Source organism: Carassius carassius, chromosome 36 (genome assembly GCF_963082965.1).
Source record: "Carassius carassius chromosome 36, fCarCar2.1, whole genome shotgun sequence".
Classification (NCBI taxonomy): Eukaryota; Metazoa; Chordata; class Actinopteri; order Cypriniformes; family Cyprinidae; genus Carassius; species Carassius carassius.
The window spans coordinates 3,625,802-3,647,782 of record NC_081790.1 but is presented as its reverse complement, the minus strand read 5'-3'; the positions used below and the strand labels follow the sequence as shown (position 1 = coordinate 3,647,782).

General features: G+C 36.2%; 2 protein-coding genes and 1 pseudogene across 3 annotated transcripts in view; 1 reads left to right on the top strand and 2 right to left on the bottom strand.

Annotated features, from left to right (window-relative positions):
- The first annotated feature begins 974 nt into the window (after window positions 1-974).
- On the top strand, window positions 975-5,003 carry LOC132116535 (26S proteasome non-ATPase regulatory subunit 5-like; annotated as a pseudogene).
- A 267-nt stretch (window positions 5,004-5,270) lies between these two features.
- On the bottom strand, window positions 5,271-21,335 carry LOC132116941 (lipoxygenase homology domain-containing protein 1-like). Of its 2 annotated transcripts, XM_059525854.1 has the most exons (27): window positions 20,813-21,335; window positions 20,570-20,730; window positions 20,280-20,456; window positions 19,938-20,079; window positions 18,826-18,977; window positions 18,623-18,756; window positions 17,541-17,692; window positions 17,353-17,457; window positions 17,144-17,272; window positions 15,916-16,080; window positions 15,579-15,760; window positions 14,440-14,556; window positions 11,980-12,142; window positions 11,623-11,774; window positions 10,873-11,082; window positions 10,628-10,751; window positions 9,680-9,885; window positions 9,388-9,573; window positions 8,990-9,117; window positions 8,475-8,592; window positions 8,221-8,398; window positions 7,926-8,111; window positions 7,656-7,826; window positions 6,781-6,919; window positions 6,545-6,700; window positions 5,773-6,279; window positions 5,271-5,513 (listed from the first exon to the last, which is right to left on the bottom strand). In XM_059525854.1, exons 1-26 carry the CDS (start codon window positions 20,994-20,996, stop codon window positions 5,799-5,801), a joined length of 4,398 nt encoding a protein of 1,465 aa, XP_059381837.1. In that variant the 5' UTR covers window positions 20,997-21,335; the 3' UTR covers window positions 5,271-5,513; window positions 5,773-5,798. The 2 variants fall into 2 exon arrangements, with proteins under 2 accessions (XP_059381837.1, XP_059381836.1); XM_059525853.1 differs by having other exon boundaries at window positions 5,271-6,279.
- Window positions 21,336-21,952: 617 nt separating this feature from the next.
- Window positions 21,953-21,981, bottom strand: part of LOC132116534 (lipoxygenase homology domain-containing protein 1-like) — a 4,502-nt gene continuing 4,473 nt past the window's right edge. Inside the window, exon 9 of the mRNA XM_059525416.1 lies at window positions 21,953-21,963. Coding sequence (XP_059381399.1) covers window positions 21,953-21,963 — 11 coding nt within the window. The remainder of the gene's footprint in view (window positions 21,964-21,981) is intronic.

The window sequence follows — 21,981 nt, the reverse complement described above, 5'->3', positions numbered from 1 at the left end:
ATCGTTATTTTCTTTATAAGCGATTCGATGTGAGGCAATAACGTTGATATCGGACTGACTGAGCTGCGGAGAAAGTGCTTAATCAAATCTGTTCTTTACATGTGACAAGCTTCATATTAAGGCCTTTAAAAACTGGTAAAGACTTAAAGATTATAATTTTGTTTCGCAGTAGTTTAAGCAGCTCGGCCCGTCATATGCTCATATATTTTCATTTTTAGTTTAGTGAATTTAACTTCTGCTTTAAAAGCCTTGTTTTTGTTTTTAGTTTGTAATGTTACAATTTTAGAATGAAATGATTTTTGATCAAGTAAATGCAGCCTTGGAGAGCATAAGAGACTGATAATTGTTTTTAGTTTGTTATGCATTATATGTAAAAACACACAGACAGACAGATAGATAGACAGATAAGACATACTAAGACATTTACGGATGGGCACTTGTGCGGATGGCATCAAATGGAGCTGCCCGTGTGGAATAATCCGGAATGATCCTGGCGTTATCCACTGGAACTTTGCCTACATTCCCACCGTCTAACAGGGATTACTGCTCAACACCCGGCAATAGGTCGACACACACCACACACACTCACAGCGTCCACAAACACTGATGTGAAGAGACAGACACACACAAATACACACGTCTAAGGAAAAACACACACACTCATATTCACACACTCCAGGTTTGATGATGTTCGACTAGATAAATCTTTACTACAGCCTTCACTAACAAAAGTAATGTGGTATTACTGTGATAGTATTTTTTTTTTCAACATGGTTTATGGCAATGCCAGGGTTTTCTGGCTATGATATGGTATAAAAATATGGAAATCAATCATTGCGATGGTATATATGAAAGTAGCATAAGATGAAGATATGATACCATCACAGTAAGGGAAACTTCCTTTACACAAATGCTAATTAACAGTGGCAAATAATGATTAATTAATGAAAATAAAGGAGAGACAACAAGCCCCAATGGCGTCATCTAGTGGACGGTTGATGGAAGTACATACTCTCTCCTCACAATCAAATCCCTAATAAGTGCTGGAGATATCGGTGTTTATCTTAATTTTATCTAATTAAAATTTGGTTGATGTACGAAAACAACTGTACAATAATAAAATAACGAGCGTTACCTGAACGCTCACCTGCAGCAAAATGGCGCTTGACTCCTCAAATACTTGTCAAAACTTAATAATTCAGTCATTAATAACACGAAAGATGTATTTTGATAAAATTAGGTCCAGGGTGATTTACATGGCGTCGAGTGTTTTTTTTATTTTTATTACATACCAAAGACGTGTTTATCAATATTTATACATGGCGTCGAGTTACACGTCAAATTTCGTGTTTACATGTCGTCACTCCTCCATTTCTGGCTCCATCTAGGGCAGGCCTACTATAAAATGTGAAATAAATAAATATATTTCAGTGGTCATTCAATTAAGAATTTACACTGAAAAATAATAGTAATAATAATAATGGCCTAATTATTATTATATAAATTGATAACATTTGTGTTTTAATTTATTTTTTGATGACGATGATAGCAAAATACAAGTTAATACAGTTTAACAGTATTAACAATAACCATGTATTTTGGCGAACATTGTGGCTGTTGTCATGATGATAATTTTTGTAATGACAGAATTTTCTTAAAATAAGATATTGATGAGTAATAGGGCTGTGGCTGTACAAATGCATCATAGATTTAATTCTGTGTGTGTGTGTGTGTGTGTGTGTGTGTGTGTGTGTGTGTGTGTGTGTGTGTGTGCATTAATTAGGTTCAGGAATATGATTAAAAAAATTAAGCTGAGAACAGAGAAAGGGTGAAACATGTCATGCAAAACTAAATGGTTGTGTAACTAGTGTTTTGGTGTAGAGAGCAGATCGAGGTGTGTGTGGAAGTCCTGAGTCGTGTCCTGCAGGCTTTAGAACCCATCCAGCTGGCTCAGAACTACAAGACGGCACTCCAGAGCGGACTGAATCCTCTGAACGACACGGTCAAAGTGCTCACGCTCACACAGGTCAGGTGTACTACTATAGAGCGCAGCAGTCTCTCTTCCACATCTTCAGCATGCTTTGGATTCACAAGAGTTTTTTTGTTTCAGATGGGCCGTGTGGCTGGTCACGCTGATGTAGTGACCCAGATGCTGAACAGTGCAGAGATCCTGCGTGATGTGATTCAATGCATCAGCTTCGAGTGTATTGCTGTGGCCAAAGAGGTTCTGAGACCTACCTTGCACTGCAACACAGCTGTTTTTTTTTTTTTGCATGAAATGCATTAAAGATTGAGCTTTGTTGTGTTTCTGGTCAGGCGATAGCAGCCCTCAGTAAACTCAGCAACACGAAGGCGGGGCTTGATGCTCTGTTCCGCTCTGATTTGCTAAACAAGCTGAAGGATGTGATGCTCACCAATGACATCAACAGATACAGAGTTTATGAGGTTTGTGATCATCTGTGGATGGAAGGAGGGATCTTTATGATGGATTAAAGCGTTATCGTGTCTGTTCTGCTGTGTGTGTGTGTGTGTGTATGTGTAGTTGATAGTGGTGGTGTCCACAGTGTCTCCAGTGTCTCTGGGTTACTGCACCAACAGCGGCTTGATCTCGCAGATGCTGGAGGAACTGACCGGAGACGATGTGTTGGTCAGGTAAGGATCTCACACACACAATCATAATATGATAATGCAATATAAAACACTTTTATGCCTACAGAGATGCACTTATTTTCTTCTCTTCCCAGAGCAACTGCTATAGAAATGGTGACCAGTCTGGCTCAGAACCAACATGGCCGTCAGTATCTGGCGCAGCAAGGCATCATGGATAAAATCTCCAACATGATCACCGCCACAGAATCCGACCCTTTCTCAAGCCTTTCCCTGCCAGGTGAATGTATGAGTGTGATTCTCTGGTCCAGACGCAGCCATGGAAAAGTTAATAATGTTACAGTTAATAATGTTTTTATTATTATTGTTATTTTGACAGGACCGGGGAAGTTCTTTGGCAGTCTGGCGATCATGGACAGTCCTCAGCAGGTTTGTGAGAAGTACCCAGTGTTTTCCATGGTGCTGAACCTTGACCCTACACTGTCTCCTGTGGCCCTGGATAGTCTCGGGGTGCTCGGCAGGACAGTGGAGGGAAAACAAGTTCTGGAGAAAACCGGTAGCTGTGTTTTTGAACGCATCTGCACAATACACCATTCAGAATGAGGGCTGTTTATGTTTCAGATCTGCTTTTAATAAAACCTGCTAGTTCAGTGAAGTTATGGCATGCAATAATATACAGTACTGCACGACAAGTGTAGTTTGATTCGCATACAAATGACTCTTATGAATCATTCTGAAAGACTCGCAAACTTCAATACTCTTTCACGGGTGTTTATTACTACATTTTCCATTTTATAATTTTTATAGAATTTAACTGTTATATCAAATTGAATAATGTTATAATATCATTTACACACAATTGCAATTTCAAGTTGCTATCCACAAAACTGTTTTGGTTGTGTTGATTCATTTATCTGTTAAACAAAATAGCAATTGAACTGCAAACTCTGACATTACTAAACACGAATTCTAAATTTAATTCTCTGTATTATTTATAGCATTATCTAAGAGAGAATCCCGTTCATATGTAAGCACAAGGGACAATAAAACTGAAATATTCCAAAATGAATCAAAATTGAATCAGTAAACTTAGGAATTGTTCAATAATAAATTGTTTATATTTAAATAGCTGAGAGTGTTTTAATAATAATAATTAGAGAGAATTTCATTCATATGCAAGCGAAAGGGACACTAAAATCAAAATATTTCCAAATGAATCAGAATTTAATCAAACCATGTTAGAATCTGATTTGAATCAAATGAATAGCTTGTGAATCTGAATCTAACCAGAATGAATCAGTATACTTAGCCCTACTTTAGTTTACTTTTCACTCAGCCACCTTCTGTTACAGGAGAGAAGTTCACGTCTGTGCTGAAGAGAATGAGTCGCTGATGGAGCCACTGAACTTCGGGGCAGATGTTTGGAGGCTCTGGCTCAGTTGCTCACGCTACCTGTGAGTGTGTGGATGTGTTTTTTCAGAGGAATTGTGAGCAGATAATGGGTTTTGCTGTGAGATGTGTGTGTTTGTGTATGTGGAGCAGCAGACGGATTACCTGCTACTGTTGACCGAGTCGTGGTGTAACTGTCTGAGCTCTCAGCCCATGCTGATGATCCGAAACATAAGCCCACAACCCTTCCCAGAGCTTCACTGCAGCGCGCTACGAATTTTCACTTTAAGTGAGAGTGTGTGTGTGTGTGTGTGTTTAGATGTGTTCGACTTCATGCAGTACTGTTCATACAGGCTACAAATTTTGTCTTGAAATGTCACCAACAAATATTGTGACCAAATAAAACTACATAACGTATTAAATGATCATCCAACTTGACACTTCTGTTTTACTGCGATGGGGGAAAAAGTCAGAATTGAGATTTAAAAAAAAAGAAAAAAAAAAGTCACTTTTAAAAAAAGTCACAATTAACTTTTTTATTTGTTTATTCCATGGTGTAAATAAGCTTCCAGAATTTTCAGCTCCTCCCTCGAGTTGTTCAGTCCAGCTGAAGTCGAACAATACTTTGTGTGTGTTTGTTGATCTCTTTAAATGCGTGTTTCAGCTGTTTCGTGTCCAGGCCATTGGCTGTCAGCCGTGGGCTCAGCAGCGGATGATGGACACCTCTGGATTCGTGGAGTGGGTGATGGATCACTCAGTGGGGACGGGAAAAGAAGCCAACGATTGTAAATTTGAGCTGGTGGGGCGCTGCTGAGCTCCTCCAGCACTCAAGAGATCTTTGGAGCACACAATTACTTAAAGCTGAAGACCTACCTGAATGAGGGACCATATTACATCAATGCAACACAGAGGGAGCTGACTAACACACACATTTATACACACACATCAGTAAGAGTTCTATTTTTCCTAATATCAAAGGTTTGTTTTTCTGTTGAATGCAGATGTGACCAAAAGCTCTTTAGACAGTTTATAGCACTTATAAACACTTCACATGTTTATACTTCCATGATGTCGATGCACTATAATGAATTTGGTTCTGCGTGTATCTTCTTGTGCCATTAAAAAGTACATTTGAGTGGTTTATTCCTGATACAGTTTTTTATATATACACACTACCATTCAAACATTTGGAGTCAGTAAGGTTTTTAAATACTATTATTCTTAAATACTTAAATATATTAAAAGACAGACAAATGTGAAGCAGTGGATTTAGAGTTGAGTTTTACTCCACGAACCTTGTTGCACACACATGCACTCCTCACAGAGGTAACAATGTACGAAATAATATTGTTTAAAAATACAAATAAAACAACTTTCACACATCTGTCAAATCATACAAACTCTTTTAGAGGCACGCTGGTGAGGTGGCACTCTGGAAGATGGAGAAACACTGGACTCTTCCATTTCAACGGTTTCTTTCAACCATCAGCTTAGTGATGGTTTACTTGTAGCTGTGGCTGGAAAACATCAAAGAGGTTACCTCATCTCTAAAGGGATAATGCACCCAAAAATGGACAACCAAACCTGTATGGCTTTCTTTCTATTGTTGAACACAAAAGAAGACAATGTTTGGAACCAAACAACATCGGATCCCATTGATTGTCAAACCGAGATCTTTGAAAGTCAAACAGGTTTGGTACAACATTAGTGTGTAAATAATCAAAAGATCGTTGATATGAACATGTCATATAATGAATATTCATTAGTAATACTGACCGGACCATTGACTGGTTGATTAAATGTCAATACTTTGGATAGATCACGCGCTTTATCCTGCCATCCGCTTTGTTTTTATCCAGCCATTTCCCACAAATGAAGATCGTGGTCACAGCGTTGGCCGTGTTTGTAATCTCGATCCTGCTCAGGAGCCATCCAGGACTGAGTCCGGAGTTATCATGTTCCACGTGCATGCGGAACAGATCACCCAGGTCCAGCAGTTCCAGAATAAAACGGTTGGTCTTGCCGCGCTCAAACAGGTTCTGGAACTTCTTGGTAAGCTGCCTCTGGCCGGAGTCGCCATTGGAGCCGAAGATGGTGATGAAGACGTTGGCGTCGGTGCCTGCGCCCTTCTCGTCACCAGTGATTACGATGAGCTCGTATTTTACAGGTACGAGGCTTTGGGCCTTGCTGGTAAAGCTCTCGATGAACTTGCTGCACTCGAAAGTCTGGAACTCATCCCGTTTTGAGGAGAGAGGGATGGCGGCGTCACAACGGAAGATATACCTGAATGAAATAGGACAGATTATGGATAATACGTAGCATGCATATACTAGCCTCAGAAGCCCAGATCGTGAGGTTTAAACCATAATTTAATGGCTGGTAGCCATTGACTTCCAATGTATTTTTTTTTTTTTCATATTGTGGAAGTCAATGGCTACCACACCAGTAACTGTGTAGTTACCAGCATTCTTAAAAATATATTTTGTGTTCAGCAGAAGAAAAAAAAAGAGTCTCTAAGAGTCTCTCTTCAGAGTCTAAGATCACTCACTTATTGCCCAGCTCCTTCTCGGTGACAACGACCTGCTCCACAAACCAGGAGGCTTCCACTTTGACTTTCTTGCCATCTTTAGGGATGTGTCCCAGACAGATGCTAGCGATGTCTCCCAGTTCCTTGGAGGAGAACTCAAAGCGGTCCGAAGCGCCTCTGAAATCACACATGGAGCAGTTTAACACATGCTCACCAATTAGAAATGAACACCAGCTGAGAAACAAATGTACAGCTACCGTAAAAAACGCTTCTTTTTAGTCGAGTTCTCCATCACAAACTCTTTGGAACGTCCTTTCTTCCCTTCTAGAACGATCCAGGCATTCTCTTTGGTTTCAGCATCATCCATATCTGCTGTCGTGACCAAGATTTCATATTCTGTATGAGGCAAAACACATGCTGTTATATTATCTCAAATCTAATTTACAAATGCAAATAATTAAGATTTGTTTTGTTTTGTTTTGCAAGACTTTCCAGCTCGACAAGGTTGCATTTAATTTGTTTAAAACACAATAAAAACAGTAATATTGTAAAATATCATTACTATTAAAAATAACAGTTTTCTATTGTAATATATTTTAAAATGTAATTTATTCCTATGATGGCAAAGCTAAATTTTCAGCAGCCATTACTCCAGTGTCATTAATTAATAATTAAGTAGTAATTCTAATTAATAATGGCTCTTATTATTATCAAAGTTGAATACAGATTCTTAGTCTTATATTTATATCTTTATCAATTGATTTTATATATATATATATATATAATCAAATAAATAAATTATCAAATTGATAAAAATATATAAATATAAGACTAAGAAACTGTTTAAAATTTTTACAGATAAAATCAAACAAAAAAGTGAAATAGTTAATTTTAGCGAATAATTAATCTGTGCATGTTATTCCAAAGACATACTGTCAATCCTCTGTTATACAGAGACACTTCCCACTTCAGTTCCCACTCAATATTCTGTTTCACTTGGAAATATGTCACATTATGGAAGTAAAATGGGTTGCAAATGGGAAAGTTATGAACTCCAACTGAATTCTGTTTTTACTTCACTCCATTTGTATGTGTGTGTGTGTGTGTGTGTGTGAACTCTTGTGTGTCTCACTGGTTTTTTCATCAAAATCCACTGCATCATTGTTGGCACACGCCAGCTCTCTCATTATCTGTCCATCATCCTCGTTCTTGGCGAGCCAGCGGTCACACTGGAAACGAAACTTCTTCCCCAAGATGTCATCATGCACATCTACATACTCCAGGTGCCAACCTGCAGCCAGGCCTGTCAACACAAACACACTTGTTTTGAGCATATACACACACACAGGTTTGATGACAGATGACATCACGAGTGTTGCTCTGAGAGCTTTGATTGGCTCACCTGCGTTGTCGTGCCAAATGCGCACTTTCGAGAGCTCGCCCAAGCTGAGGATGTCAGGGAAACGGAACGTGTCCATCTGTTTGCGCTCAAACTTGTTGGTGTTGTTGCTTTCTTTCAGAGTCAGCGTTCCAGTGTCACCGTTCTCTCCAAAAATAACCATCCACACATTAGCATCGGTTCCAGCCGCTAAAAAGCAACCAATCATAGGTTACAACCTGCTGTATCTGTGACCATAAACACAAGCAGTCAAAGAATTGTTTTTAAGCAGATGTAGACACTACAAAGAAGTGTGCACCAGTTACATCGCTGGTCTTCACAGAAACGGTGTAGGTGGTGAGCTCCACCATCTCCTCGTCATCTATTACTGCAGGCATCTCGCACAGAAGCGTCCGCTTGGGCCCGTATGAGCGAGACAGCCACTCCTCGTACATAAATAACGCCACTTCATCCGTCTGCAGGTTATGCAGTTCGATCTACATACATACACGCATTAATATTTTTAAAGGCTTGCGAAATCAAAGTAAATGTATGTCACTTTCTCTTACAAACCTTTTCCAGGAACCAGTCGGGTCTGCTTCCAGAACCATCTATACGCACTCTCATCTTTCTCAAAGGAGCGATATCCTCAATCTCCAGATTAAATGTGTCCGTCTGCCCCCGTTCAAACCTACACACATATTAAACACAAAAAAAATCTTATTTTATTACAGCTATTTACTGTAAGTTTAGATGTACAAAAAAAAAGAATAAAAATAAGCAAAAAAAATACTAAACCTAACTAAAATTTTAATGAAAACAAAAAATACAAATAAAGCCCAATCCAAAAAATTAACATAATCTATCGTAGTATATGATTGTCAATAAAAGAACACTGCAGGTAAACCTAGTTACACTCTAATTGTATTCTTTTTTCTTAGATTGTTATATTTTTTAACCTTTAACCGAAATCAATATTTTTGCAAAATAAACTGCATGAAAACATTACAGTACATTTATCTTGCAATAATCACCAGCTGACTGTACATTATCCTTGTGTTTCTGTGTGTGTGTGTGTGTGTATGCACCTGTCCTCTAACTTTGGCAGCAGCATTTCCTCAGATGTGCCGTAGACTCCAAACACAGTCATGTAGATCTGTGTGTCTGTACCTGCGTGCTGGACATCTCCTGTTATCACCGTTACCTCATAGATCACCTAAAAAAATATATATTTTATGAAGTACACTTACTGTAGTATACAGTAGGCAATTCAGCATATCTGAATGATTTCTGTAGGATCATGTGACACTGAAGACTGGAGTAATTTTCAAATAAATGCAGCCTTGGTGAGCAGAAAAAAAATATATAAAAAATATAAAATCATACAACCCTTAACTTTTGAATAGTACAGTATATACTGTAATAAAATAAAATATAATATAAAGCTATTTCTATTTTTAAGGCTGAATGAAAGGAAATGGTGTACCTTCTGTGGGATGTTGACAGGTTCTGCATCCTGTACATCAAAGAAACGGGCAGTGAGTCCATCTCCTCTGTCTTTGGCCAACCAGCATTTACAGGGAAACACGTAGCGCACTGCTTTAGTCGGCACATCAACTGTCAACTCCTCCACTAACCAGCAGCTCTCTGGAGTCGCCCCATCATGACCCAACTACACACAACACAAACTGACATTCTGACATCTGCAGTATCTATACTTACTGCACATTGAGCTTACACATACAAACTACTGAAAATGTGTGTGTGCTTTCACTCACTTCCACTTTCTTGATGTCGCCAACATCAGTTCCATAGCAGGTGAAGTAATCCAAGGATCCAGGCAGGAATCTGTTTTTCCCATCCGAGTTGAGCCAGAGGCGATCTGTCTTTTCGTTCTTCTTTCCTATGATGATGACATACACTCGGCTACTCGTCCCAGCATCCCGATCCCAACCCGTCGTCACCGAGAAGTGGTAGGGAATCACTATACACACACACACACACACACCATTTAATTTTTTTCCTCATATTAAATTCTACTAGAGAATAGTGGTGTTTACTCATGAAAAAACTTTCACTATGCAAGGATGTGGTGGGTGTTTTAAATTAAATTAAATTAAATTAAATTAAATTAAATTAAATTAAATTAAATTAAATTAAATTAAATTAAATTAAATTAAATTAAATTAAAAAAATAATTAAATTAAATTTAAAAAAATAATTAAATTAAATTTAAAATATATTTTAATAATATTATAAGTTAATATTTTAAATGAGTAATATTTATATTTGTAAAAATGTTGTGCGGAAAAAAAAGTTGCACCTCAAATTCATAAATTTTTAACACTGATAATATAACTGGTAACACTTTACAATAAGGTCTCATTACAGAAACCAACAATGAACATTATTCCTTAAGCATTTATTAAAGTTAATGTAAATATTTACTAATAAATTTTTTAAATCAAAAGCTGTATCTGTTAACATTATTTAAAGCACTGTAAACTAACATGAAAACAAACAATAATTGGATACTATTTTCACAAAGATGAGTAGATGCGAGACATTTTTTTTTTACCTTATTGTAAATTGTGTGTTAGTACCATTTAATTTTTAATGAAAATATATTAAATGATATAAAAATCCAAGCTTGAACAATTGATGGTCTCAGACCTTTGAAGCCCACTGTATGTTGTGGAGACAAGACTCTTTATGCTTATACATACACGATCCTTCCTCGTCTTCTTCTTCTTCTGAATGTCGTTTCTTGTTTTTCTTGTTCATGTTGCTGTCCAGATTTGTCACGTTTTTAATTGGACAGAAGGCAGTCTCTCGCTCTCCCTCATACCCCTAACACACACATATACACACACAGTATGTACATCTGGATGTGCTCAGGACTAGTCTGTAACGCTGTAACATTGTTAACGCATGCATGCACAGGTGCACACTTGCACGCATGCAGGCAGACCTTAACATAGAACACCCTGTCGATCCGTCTGTCCTCCTTCTTTCTCGAAAGCCATCGCTCACACAAAAACAGAAACACTTCCTCCGTATCTTGGTCCACCACTTCCACCTGTTCCAGGTACCAATCAGCACTCAGCATGCTGTTGTCATGGCGAACGCGGATCTTGAACACCTGGCCCAGATCCACGGCCTCAAGGGTGAATGTGTCCACCTGACCAATCAGAAGCAGTCGTTGTCAGCATCCAATCAGAAGGTAGCTACACTACTACTGAAATGTTTGGTGTCAGTAAAAATTTTATTCCGCGAAGATGCATTTAAAAGTTATGATCAGTAAAGACATTTATGGTGACAAAAAAAATTATAATTAGCATTAGCACAACAAGAAATGTTTGTTGAGCACCAAATCAACACTAGAATGAGTAATGAATCAAAAGTAATGATGCTGAAAATTATCATATATATTAAAATAAAAAAAACTTCATTTAAATTGTAACAATGTCTCATAATTTCTACTGTATTTTTGATCAAATAAATGCAGCCTTTGTTATAATTTTTTTCTTAAATCTTACCGAGCCCAAACTGTTTTAAATGATGTCTTTCTAATGGTGTCAAAATATCTGAAGACCTGACAAGCCTTATAAGGACATTGCCACAACATCTTCATATAGGTTCAATTTCCACCTAAAATTAATCTTAAATTAAGAAGCATTAGGACGATGTCCTCATAAAGACGTGTATTTGTGAGCCACACCGATCCTCTCTCAAACTTGTTGCTGTTCTCAGACTTGCTGAGTTTGCGTTCTCCAGTGTCGCCCATGTCTCCGTAAAGAGTGATGAACACATTGGCATCGGTTCCTGCTCCGTACACATCCCCCGTGGTCACCATCACTGTATATGTGTGTACTGCAACACACACAAATATGCAATTGCTCAAATAGTATTGCATTGTACTTGCAACACCAAGGTCATGGGTTTGATTCCCAGGTAATGCATGAATCAAAAAATTTATAATTTGAATGCCGTCATTTGCATAAAACTAGGAGTCTGTCGAATGCATTAATATAGTACATCTAGGTACTTATAAATGGAAAACTGTCCACACACATACTCTCCAGTGCGTCGTCCACCTCTGTCTCGATGACTTTGAGGGTCCCGTCTCGTGAAAGTTTCTCTACGATGATGTCAGACGGCACCAGCTCTCGAATCGTCTCACCGTCCTCCTCCGAACGAGCCAACCATCCCTCACACGGGAATATTGTGGTCTCAGATCCCTGCATGAACACACATTTTTGAGTCTCTTGGCATGCTGAATACTAGTCCTTTATTAAATGAAATTTGATTAATAATACCATGAAGTGTTTATTTAAAGATTAAAGAGATAGTTCACCCAAAAATGAACATACTCACCCTCATGTCTTTGCAAACCCATAAGACCTTCTTCATTCATCTTCGGAACACAAATTAAGATATTCTGATGAAATCCGAGAGCTCTCTGACTCTTCATAGACAGCCAGGATCCTTACAAGATCAAGGCTCAGAAATGTAGTAAGGACATCGTTAAAATAATCCATGTGACATCAGTGGATGAGCCATAATTTTACGAAGCTATGAGAATACTTTTTGTGCACAAAGAATACAAAAATAACGACTTTATTCAACAATTTGTCTCCTCCGTGTCACCCTATAGCGCCATTTTGGAGAGTATCACATACGTAAACATTGTATGTGCGCGGTGTTTATGTTCAGATCAAAGGGTAAACAATGTAAACTACGTATGCAATGTATTGAACCATGACCTTGATCATGATAGGACCCTTGCTGTCTATGAAGGGTCAGAGAGCTCTCGGAATGCATTAGAAAAATCTTAATTTGTGATCCGAAGATGAACGAAGGTCTTATAGGTTTGGAATGACATGAGGGTGAGTAATTAATGACAGAATTTAAATTTTTGGGTGAACTATCCCTTTAAATGTGTCATTTATTCATTGTTGCAGTACATTTTTTTCCTACAGGGCTACCTGTTTAGTGGTAAACTGACCAGTCTGGGCAGAAAAATGGGGTAGCAGAGGCTAGTTTTAATATTTAGTCAAATAATCATCTAAAAATCAGCCAATTCATTAAATAATCCATCAAATATCAAAATCTGTCACACGGGCCGTGTTAAGGCTGAAAGTATGTAATATACTATAACATTCAGAAGTTTGAGATCGATACGATTTACATGAAAGAGTCTCTTACACTCACCATTTTTGTGTTTATAACTATTTGCTACAAAGATATATCATAAAAATTTCAAATAGCTGCTTTTTATTGTAATATATTTTAAAATGTAATTTATTCCTGTGATGTGCAGCTATATTTTCAGCATCATTCCTCCAGTCTTCAGTGACACACGACCCTTTAGAAATCATTCTAATATGCAGATTTGCTGCTCAATAAATATCTCTTAGTATTAGCAAAGCTGAAAACATTCATTGATGAATTGAAATTTCAAAATAACATCTTTTTGAAAGAGGAATCTTCTGTACCATTATAAATGTCTTTACTGTCACTATTGATCAATTTAATGCATCCTTAATTAGTTAAAGTATTAATTTGTTTAAAAAAAAAGGGTAGTTTCTGCTGGTAAACGGTGGACGTGTATGTTGACACCTGAGTGTCACGCTGGTGTGATGTGCTTGACGGAGCTACAGCTGAGGCAGTGTTTCACTCCTCTACTGTACACAGATAGCACTGGAGTGAAGCGACAGGTCAGAGAAGATTAGTCACTGGAACTAATTATACAAACGGCAACAGAGAGCAGATGTGGGTCAATGAAATGGGTGTACGACAGACAGTGGAGAGGAAAAGAAGGTTTCCCACAGCCAGACGGGAACATTCTAGACTCAACCAAGTTTCACATTGCCAGAATTAAAGGGATAGTTCAGAAAACAAATACTGTGGAAGTCAGTGGGAACCACCAACTGTTTGATTACCAGCAATCTTTAAAATATCTTATTTTATGTTCAACATAAGAAAGCAACTCATACAGGTTTGGAACGACGTGAGGGTGAGTAGATTATGACAGAACTTAAATTTTTGAGTGAACTATCCCTTTAAGACCAATATATCTAGTCCAAAGCGTAGCTTAGTCTTTCCAAAATGGGCACTTATGCAGAAAAGGCCGTCTGACCAACACGTGAAAGGATCAGCCAAAGTTTGCTGTTTTAAGTGACATTTTAGGGGCTATGTATTTCTGGACAACTTGAGAGTTTTCCAAAAATTATACAAACCCAACTGCATTGCAAGAAGTCTGTCATGTTTACCTGTACAGTGCATGCAGATTTGTACACAAGCAGTTGATCTCTTTCTAACAGAGATAAAGTTCAGTAAAGTAAATTAAATTAAATTAGATTTATGCATTTTGCAGACGCTTTAATCGAAAGCGACTTACAGTGCATTCAGGCTATCAATTTTTACCTATCATGTGTTCCCGGAGAATCGAACCCCCAACCTTGCGCTCCATAGCACAATGCTCTACCACTTGAGCTACAGGAACAGAAAAGTACCATAAGATAAAGCTCAATACCTTCCCTTTCCGGAGAAGTCGGCGAATTTCCACACGGTCTAAATGCCAGCCAGGATTCACCCCTCGATTATCGTGACCGATACGGATTTTCTCAATGATATCGCCAATGTCCTCCAACTGCAGAAGCCCAGAATCAACATCAACATCACTGTTGTCAGTGCCTTGCATTAAACTTATTAATAGAAATGCTCAATTCTATTAGTTCAGGTTGGTTTTAGGGTTATTTTACTTAACAAAAAAATTAAAACCATTAAAAAATGTTACTTGAAATAAAATAAATATTAAATTAGAGCTGCACAGTTAGTCAAATTTCTAATCGTGATTACAGTTAAAGAAGCCACAATTACATAATCATTCAAAGCGGCAATTAATCGTTCATAGTCCACTTATGTTATTCTATGTGCTTAAGATGTGTTTTTTTCTTTCTACACGTTATCTTAAGGGTTTTCCCATTATTTAAATTTTAGTTTTAGTATAACATTATAATACCATTCATATTTTTACTTTTTTATAATTTAAAGAAAAAACCAATCCGATGTATATTTGACATGTGAGGCTTAATACTATAGAAAAGCACTAAAAGTTTTTGAGTAAAAGTGTTTCCAGCTTGTTTTTTGATTTTTCATATAAATATACGGCATGCAGTTGCATCAAACAATGGTATAAACATCACTAAATTTAAATTGTGATAATCGTAATTAATAATCACAACAACGAGTTCAAGGGAATAATCGACAGTTATCATTTTTGTCATAATCGTGCAGCCCTACATTAAATGAAATCAAACTTTATTTTAACTAGTTACCAAGGCAACATTTCTCATTTTAGTTTAGTTTCACTTGAAGTACTAAAGACTATATAAACATTACTAGTACTACTACTACTACTACTAACAATGACAAAAACACACAACAATATTACTACAACTTGAACTAAACCTAAAGTGAAAGCAGAATCTGATTCCAAATTTCAGTAGGTTTCTCAGTGATAAAATAACTCCGGCTGGTTTATGCCAGTTTTACTAGCCTGTTGATGGTCCAGCAACAAAACTTCACTGGCAAAACTCAGCACATAAAGCAGAACAAATAGCATAATTTTTCAACCCTAGTTTTATCTTTATGTTGCGCAGCACATTTTACCTCTACAATGAACATGTCCTCCGCCCCTCGTTCAAAGTACATCCTCCTCTCTCTCTTATTGACGCAGAGAGACTTCTGAGACGTACTCACTCCGTTCTGCCCGTACAGAATGATGACGACGTCTGCATCCGTTCCCGCAGCAAATATATCACTGGTGAAGATTTTGAGCTCATAGGGAACAACTGCAACACAAAAGAAGAAACAGCCTGTGTTGGTCTGTCTATGAGTGTTATGGCACACATTTTCATCTGTCTGTATTTATTATGACACATGAAGTAAATAAGGTTTAGTAGTAGTCTGTAATCATTATAATTAGCTACATAAACCTGTATCATACAGGGTGTGTATAGTACTGTCTGCAGTTCATTAGGGTACAGGTCTCTGACAATGGCACCATCGTCTTTTCCTTTATCCAGCCAGCAGCCACATGGAAAGCGCAGCAGCTGACCCAGAGAAGGAGCATCTATCTCTACCCAGTCCAGAAACCAGCCTGGAGAAATACCTGAAAAAACAGGACAAACACACACATACACACACACACAGAGACACGTGCAACATCCACATACACACATGTACACTGTAAGTAATTGTCTGTAGGATTTACACCAATGCTGGATTCAGAAAGCCAGTGAAATTAAATGATCACAAATTAAGTGACAATTTAATACAAAAAAAGACATAAAGGCATAAATGACAAAGATACAGACACAGATTCATATGGATATTAATAAACCTTCATTTTCGGTATGCATGCACATCGCTTAAATTTAAAATTTAAACAACTTTTATGTTTTGTACGTAGAACATGTCTTACAATGAAAGTGAACTTTTTTTGTCATGTTTTTGAGAGAAGTCATCAAAGACTGCATTTATCAGAAACTGGTCAAAAATACAGTAAAAACATTAATATAGGGAAATATCATTATAATTTAAAATCAATGTTTTCCATGTTTAAAATACTGTAAAATGTCATTTATTCTCACAATCATTACTCCAGTCTTCAGAGTAACATGATCCTTCAGAAATCATTCTAATATGTATTTTTAGGATTTTTTTTATGTTTCTTTTTTTTTTTTTTTTATTGCATTTATTTGAAATAGACATCTTTTGCAACATTATAAATGTCTTTTCTGTCACTTTTGATCAATTTAATGCATCATTTTCGTTTTTAACCAACCACAAATGAACAATAGAGTTTTTTTATGCATAACAGATGATTTTTAGTTTATATTTAAATGTTTTTAAAATAACCAAAAATAAGTAGGAGCAGAAACATCATTACGATTATGTTTTAGAGTACAAATACGGTTTATAACACGTCTTTATGCTATCTGTAAATAACAACACAGTATCATTAATAGGAATGGATGTACATTACTTTTGTTTTTTGCTGTAAAAAGAACAGCGATTCGTTACAGTGTAAACACACAGACGAGCACACACACACACGTCAATCATCAATGCAGAGATTTGAACTCAACTAGTCCTCAACTGAACGCAGTTTCAACATATTTGAATAAAGATTTGAAACATTATGGAGCGATCTCTGATGTGAATGTGTGTACCTGCGTTGTCGTGTCCGATACGGATTCTCTTGAGTTTTCCGATGTCCACTGCCTCTATGGTGAACTCGTCAATCAGTCCCAACTCATACTTGTTCCTATGGTTCTTAGACGACTTTAGATTAATGATACCTGACACACACAAACACACTTTTCAGAAGCAGCTGGGCGAATAGTATGAACAGTACAGTCTGAATTCTTGTCACAGTTACCAGTGTCATCTTTGGTTCCGTAAAGAATAGCATAAACGTTTGCATCTGTCCCGGCGTTCTTCTTCTCCCCTGTTTTTACTCTCATTGTGAACGTGGTTGACATGGCTACACACAGACATAATCAATGTAATATCAATGCAATGAGAAAATGCCATTAGGTTAAAGCAGATCACGGTCACATTTAAAACCTTTTTGCTCTAGTCCGAGTTGAGCAGGTGATGACTCCTCTTCTTCGTCTTCATCTCTTCTCATGAAAGCCTCATCTACAGGCACTAATTCACGGCCCAGCTGCCCGTCATCTTCATCCACCGCCAACCATCGCTGACAGGGGAAAAAATACCTGAACAATACCCACAAATACAGTCAACAGAGTCCATAGAAAAGAGAAATCACTTTAATATGTCAGTTGCTTCTCTATAGACAGTGATTTGATTAAATTGGGCAAGTTGAGACTTAAGCATCACATTTTTCAACTGCGGAACTAGAAACTGAAACTAAATTTATTTTCAATATTTGAAATAGAATAAATACTAACTGTAATAAAATAAAAAGAATATATATATATATATATATATATATATATATATATATATATATATATATATATATATATATATATATATATATATATATATATTTCAGCAAGGGCAACATTTCTCATTTTCATTTAGTTTAAGTTTGAAATATAAAAATAATTGAAACATTCTAAACTAAAATCTAACATATAGTGATATTTGGGGGGAGGGGGACTAATAAAATAAATTATTAAAATGAAAATAAAATAAAAATGAAAATCTAAAAATATTAAGTATATATAAAATAATAATAAAAAAAACTAATTCAAAATAAATGTAAAAAACTATAATATATACATTATAGTATATGTAATAGTACATTAATAATACTAAAATAACAGCTCAGTAACCTTACATCTTCTCTTGACCATCTCAAAAAATGTCTGAAATTATTCTTAGATTTGCTAGATATTTGTAAAAAAAAAAAAAAAAAATGTAATAAATTTCAATGTATTCATTAATTTATGCATTGTAAATAAATTATTTATTTCCTTAAAATTTATTTATTTAAAATTAATGTTTAAGCAATTTCTGCAATCAAAAGTCAGAGATCTAGCATTCCCATTATTAAAGATCTAAACGGCAAACCAAATTAATTGTATGGCTCTCAACTCTTACTGTAAATCAACATTTCACGCATTTGCATCTATTTTTACTTCTCCAGAGAATTGTTAAGGGAAACAAATGACACTCACATGGTTTCATCTTTCGCATCAAAGATCTCGACGCGGTCCAGATACCAGGCAGCATTCGCCTGCTTGTTGTCATGACGTATCCTCAGTTTCTTCAAGGACCCCAGATCCATCCCAGTGATCGTGAACACATCCTCCTGAAAGTGATCCGCAGTCAGGTACATTCTCTATACAGTGTGAATGTGTGAGTGTTATGTTCCACTCACCTGTCCGCGCTCAAACTTGTTAAGGTGGTTTGACTTGCGTAGTTTTCTCTCGCCCGTGTCGCCCATTTCTCCGTAGATGTTGATGAAAACACTCGCATCAGTTCCGGCCCCCAGCATATCTCCAGTGAACACGCGAACCTCGTATGAATTCTCTAAAATACAAGAAAACACACATGTCTTCTCAAAATTCACTTCTGTTGAACGTATCAGGTTGTACATTGCTACCGTGATAGAAGGGTTTTTTTTTACACTTCAGAGACACTTGCAATGTCTGAATCTCATTGTATTAGATAACAAAATAGCAAACAATTTATTTTCATTCATTATCACATTTATTTTAAAGCAAATGAGCACATGCACAATTGTGACCATGGAACACAAAACCAGTCATAAGGGTCAATTTTTCAACATACATCATCTGAAAGCTGAATAAACAAGCTTTTCACTGATGTATGGTTAGGATAGGACAATAATTGGCTGAGAGAAAATCTGGAATCTGAGGGTGCAAAAAATCGAAATACTGAGAAAATTGCCTTTATAAAGTTGTCCAAATTCATTCTTAGTGATGCATATTACTGATCAAAAATTTAGTTTTGATATATTTACGGTAGGAAATTTAATATCTTCATGGAACATGATCTTTACTTAATATCCTAATGATTTTTGGCATAAAAGAAAAATCGATAATTTTGAACCATACAATGTTTTTTTGGCTATTGCTAAAAATATACCCCAAGTGTAGTATTTCAAATTAATTAAAACATTTAAAAATGTATTTATAAAAATGTATAAACAAATTAATTAATGAATTTATTTAAAATGAATAAATGTATTAATTATATTACAAATATTAATTTACAACATACACATAATTTTTCATATACATATAACTTTTTATCAGTACATATTTATTAATACATGTCTTTAAAAAAATATTTTAGAAATAAATAAATATATATATAAATTAATTAGAAAAAAATAAAATAAAATGTAAATTTATTACTTTGTACATTTTAAATAAATGATTCAATTTCCTAAAAAAGTATTTATTTAAAATTCATTGGTTTTTATATATACTTTTTGGTTGTGAAGGATTGAATCTGGTTCTATACCCTCCAGATCTTCGTAATCTTCAGCACGCAGCTCCACGAGTATCTCTCCATCCTCTTCATCACGAGCGAGCCATCGGCCACATGGGAAGCTGAAAGTTCGAACAACCTCCTTCAGTTCACCTGGCGATTCTTCTTCTTCCTCCTAGAGATGATTAGATGGGTGTAAAAAAATAAATATTTAAATAGTAGTCAATCAATATTAGTTTTTCAATTGCTCATTCTGAAAATGTTCAATTTGGTCTATAACCAAACCCTTACCCTAACCCTAACATTTAGCTGCTGGCTTAGAGTACATCAATTCTAAATTAAAGTTTAAATCAAGAAAAAACCAAACGGTCAAACCTTTTTCTTCTTTTTCTTCTTTTTGTCTTTCTTGTCCTCCTCTTTCTTCTCTGGTTTCACCATCGCCATGACCAGCCGTTTAATGTCCACTTTCTCCAGGAACCATCCAGCTCCTATTCCTGAGCCGTCATGGCCGATTCGGATCTTATAGACCCGTCCCACATCTAGGCCCTCGATCTTAAATCAGCCAATGAAAATGCATCTCTTCAGAAACAAACAACCGGATTCCAGAATCGTCACAGCTTTTAAAATATGGAGTAGGTTTTTCATATACAACTCCATTAACTCACCCTAAAGATCTCAGTGGTTCCTCTCTCAAAGTTGTTGGATCGGCTCTTCAGCTGTATTAGTTCGGTTTTTCCCTCCTCACCGTAAATCTGCAGGAAGACGTTCGCATTCGTTCCTCCGGCCCACACGTCTCCCGTCACCACAGTAACTTCATAATTGATCACTGTCGAGAAGAAAAACAATGACTGATCATTTTTAGTTCACAGTAGCTGGATTTCAACATGAAGTAATTGTGAAACACATACATTTCTCTATCTCCAGCGTCTCACTTGGATAGATTTCCACCTCCACCTTCCCATCAGCCTCGTCCTTACAGAGCCAGCGGTGACTGGGGAACATGTACTGCACCCCGTGCACTGGCACCCAGATCTGAACGCTGTCCAGGAACCAACCGGCTCGCAGACCCTCGTTAGTGTGGCCAATCAGCATCCTGTTTATCTACAGGACCCTCCCAGAGAGCGGAGGGGAGTCACAGTAAATACACACATTCGGCACATTGGTTTCATTTGAGATGAATGTGAGTATAAATTTTATGTACAAATGTACGAATGATGTTTACAGTATCTATGTATTATATAAATCATATTTTATCATGTGAGCATCCACATCATTTGACAGGATTTCTTGGGACATTTGATAGAAGTTGCATTTTTGACATTTGCCATTTCTAGTATGTACCTGTCCTGATAAAATAGAATAGAAAAGAATAAAATGAATTTATCGGATGTTAATTTGAACAACGGAATACGAGAGAACAAATGTGAACAACAGAACAAAATTTAACATTAGAATAGAATAGAATACAATGCGTTGAACTAAACATAACAGAAATTCAAAAAGAACTAAATAGAACAAATTTAAACATTAGAAAATAGAATAGAACAGAACAAAACTAAACAGAATAGGTTTAACAAAATAATATGAACAACAGAACATAATAGTACAAATTTAATAAACAAAAAAACAGAGTAGAAAAATATTGAACATTAGTATAGAATACAGTAGAATAGAATAGAACAGAATGAGTTTAACAGAATATAATAAATTTGAACAACAAAACACAATAGAACAAATCTACCAACAGTACAATATATATATATTTTTAACATTATAAAGAACAGGACAGAACAGAACAGAATGGGTTTAACATGATATATTTAATTTCAACAATAGAATAGAATTCAATACAAACTACAGAAAACAATATAACAAATATAAACATTACAAAGAATAGAACAGAACACAAGAAAATAGGATTAGTTCAACAGAAAAGAGTGCATTTGAACAAACAGAACAAACACAATAGAACAAATGTAAACAACAAAATTTAAGAAAATGAATAGAACAGAACAAAATAGAATAGAACAGAATAGAATAGAATGAGTTTAACAGAAAACTGTGAATTTGAACAACA

What these genes read in the sequence shown, in the direction of transcription:
- LOC132116941 (XM_059525853.1), bottom strand. Translation starts at nt 20,996, where the DNA reads ATGCTGATTGGCCACACTAACGAGGGTCTGCGAGCCGGTTGGTTCCTG. An exon ending in AGGACATGTTCATTGTAGAG is followed by an intron (nt 14,557 to 15,578) that starts GTAAAATGTGCT and finishes GGGCTTCTGCAG; the next exon opens with TTGGAGGACATTGGCGATAT. An exon ending in AAAAAGAAGCGTTTTTTACG is followed by an intron (nt 6,701 to 6,780) that starts GTAGCTGTACAT and finishes GTGTGATTTCAG; the next exon opens with AGGCGCTTCGGACCGCTTTG.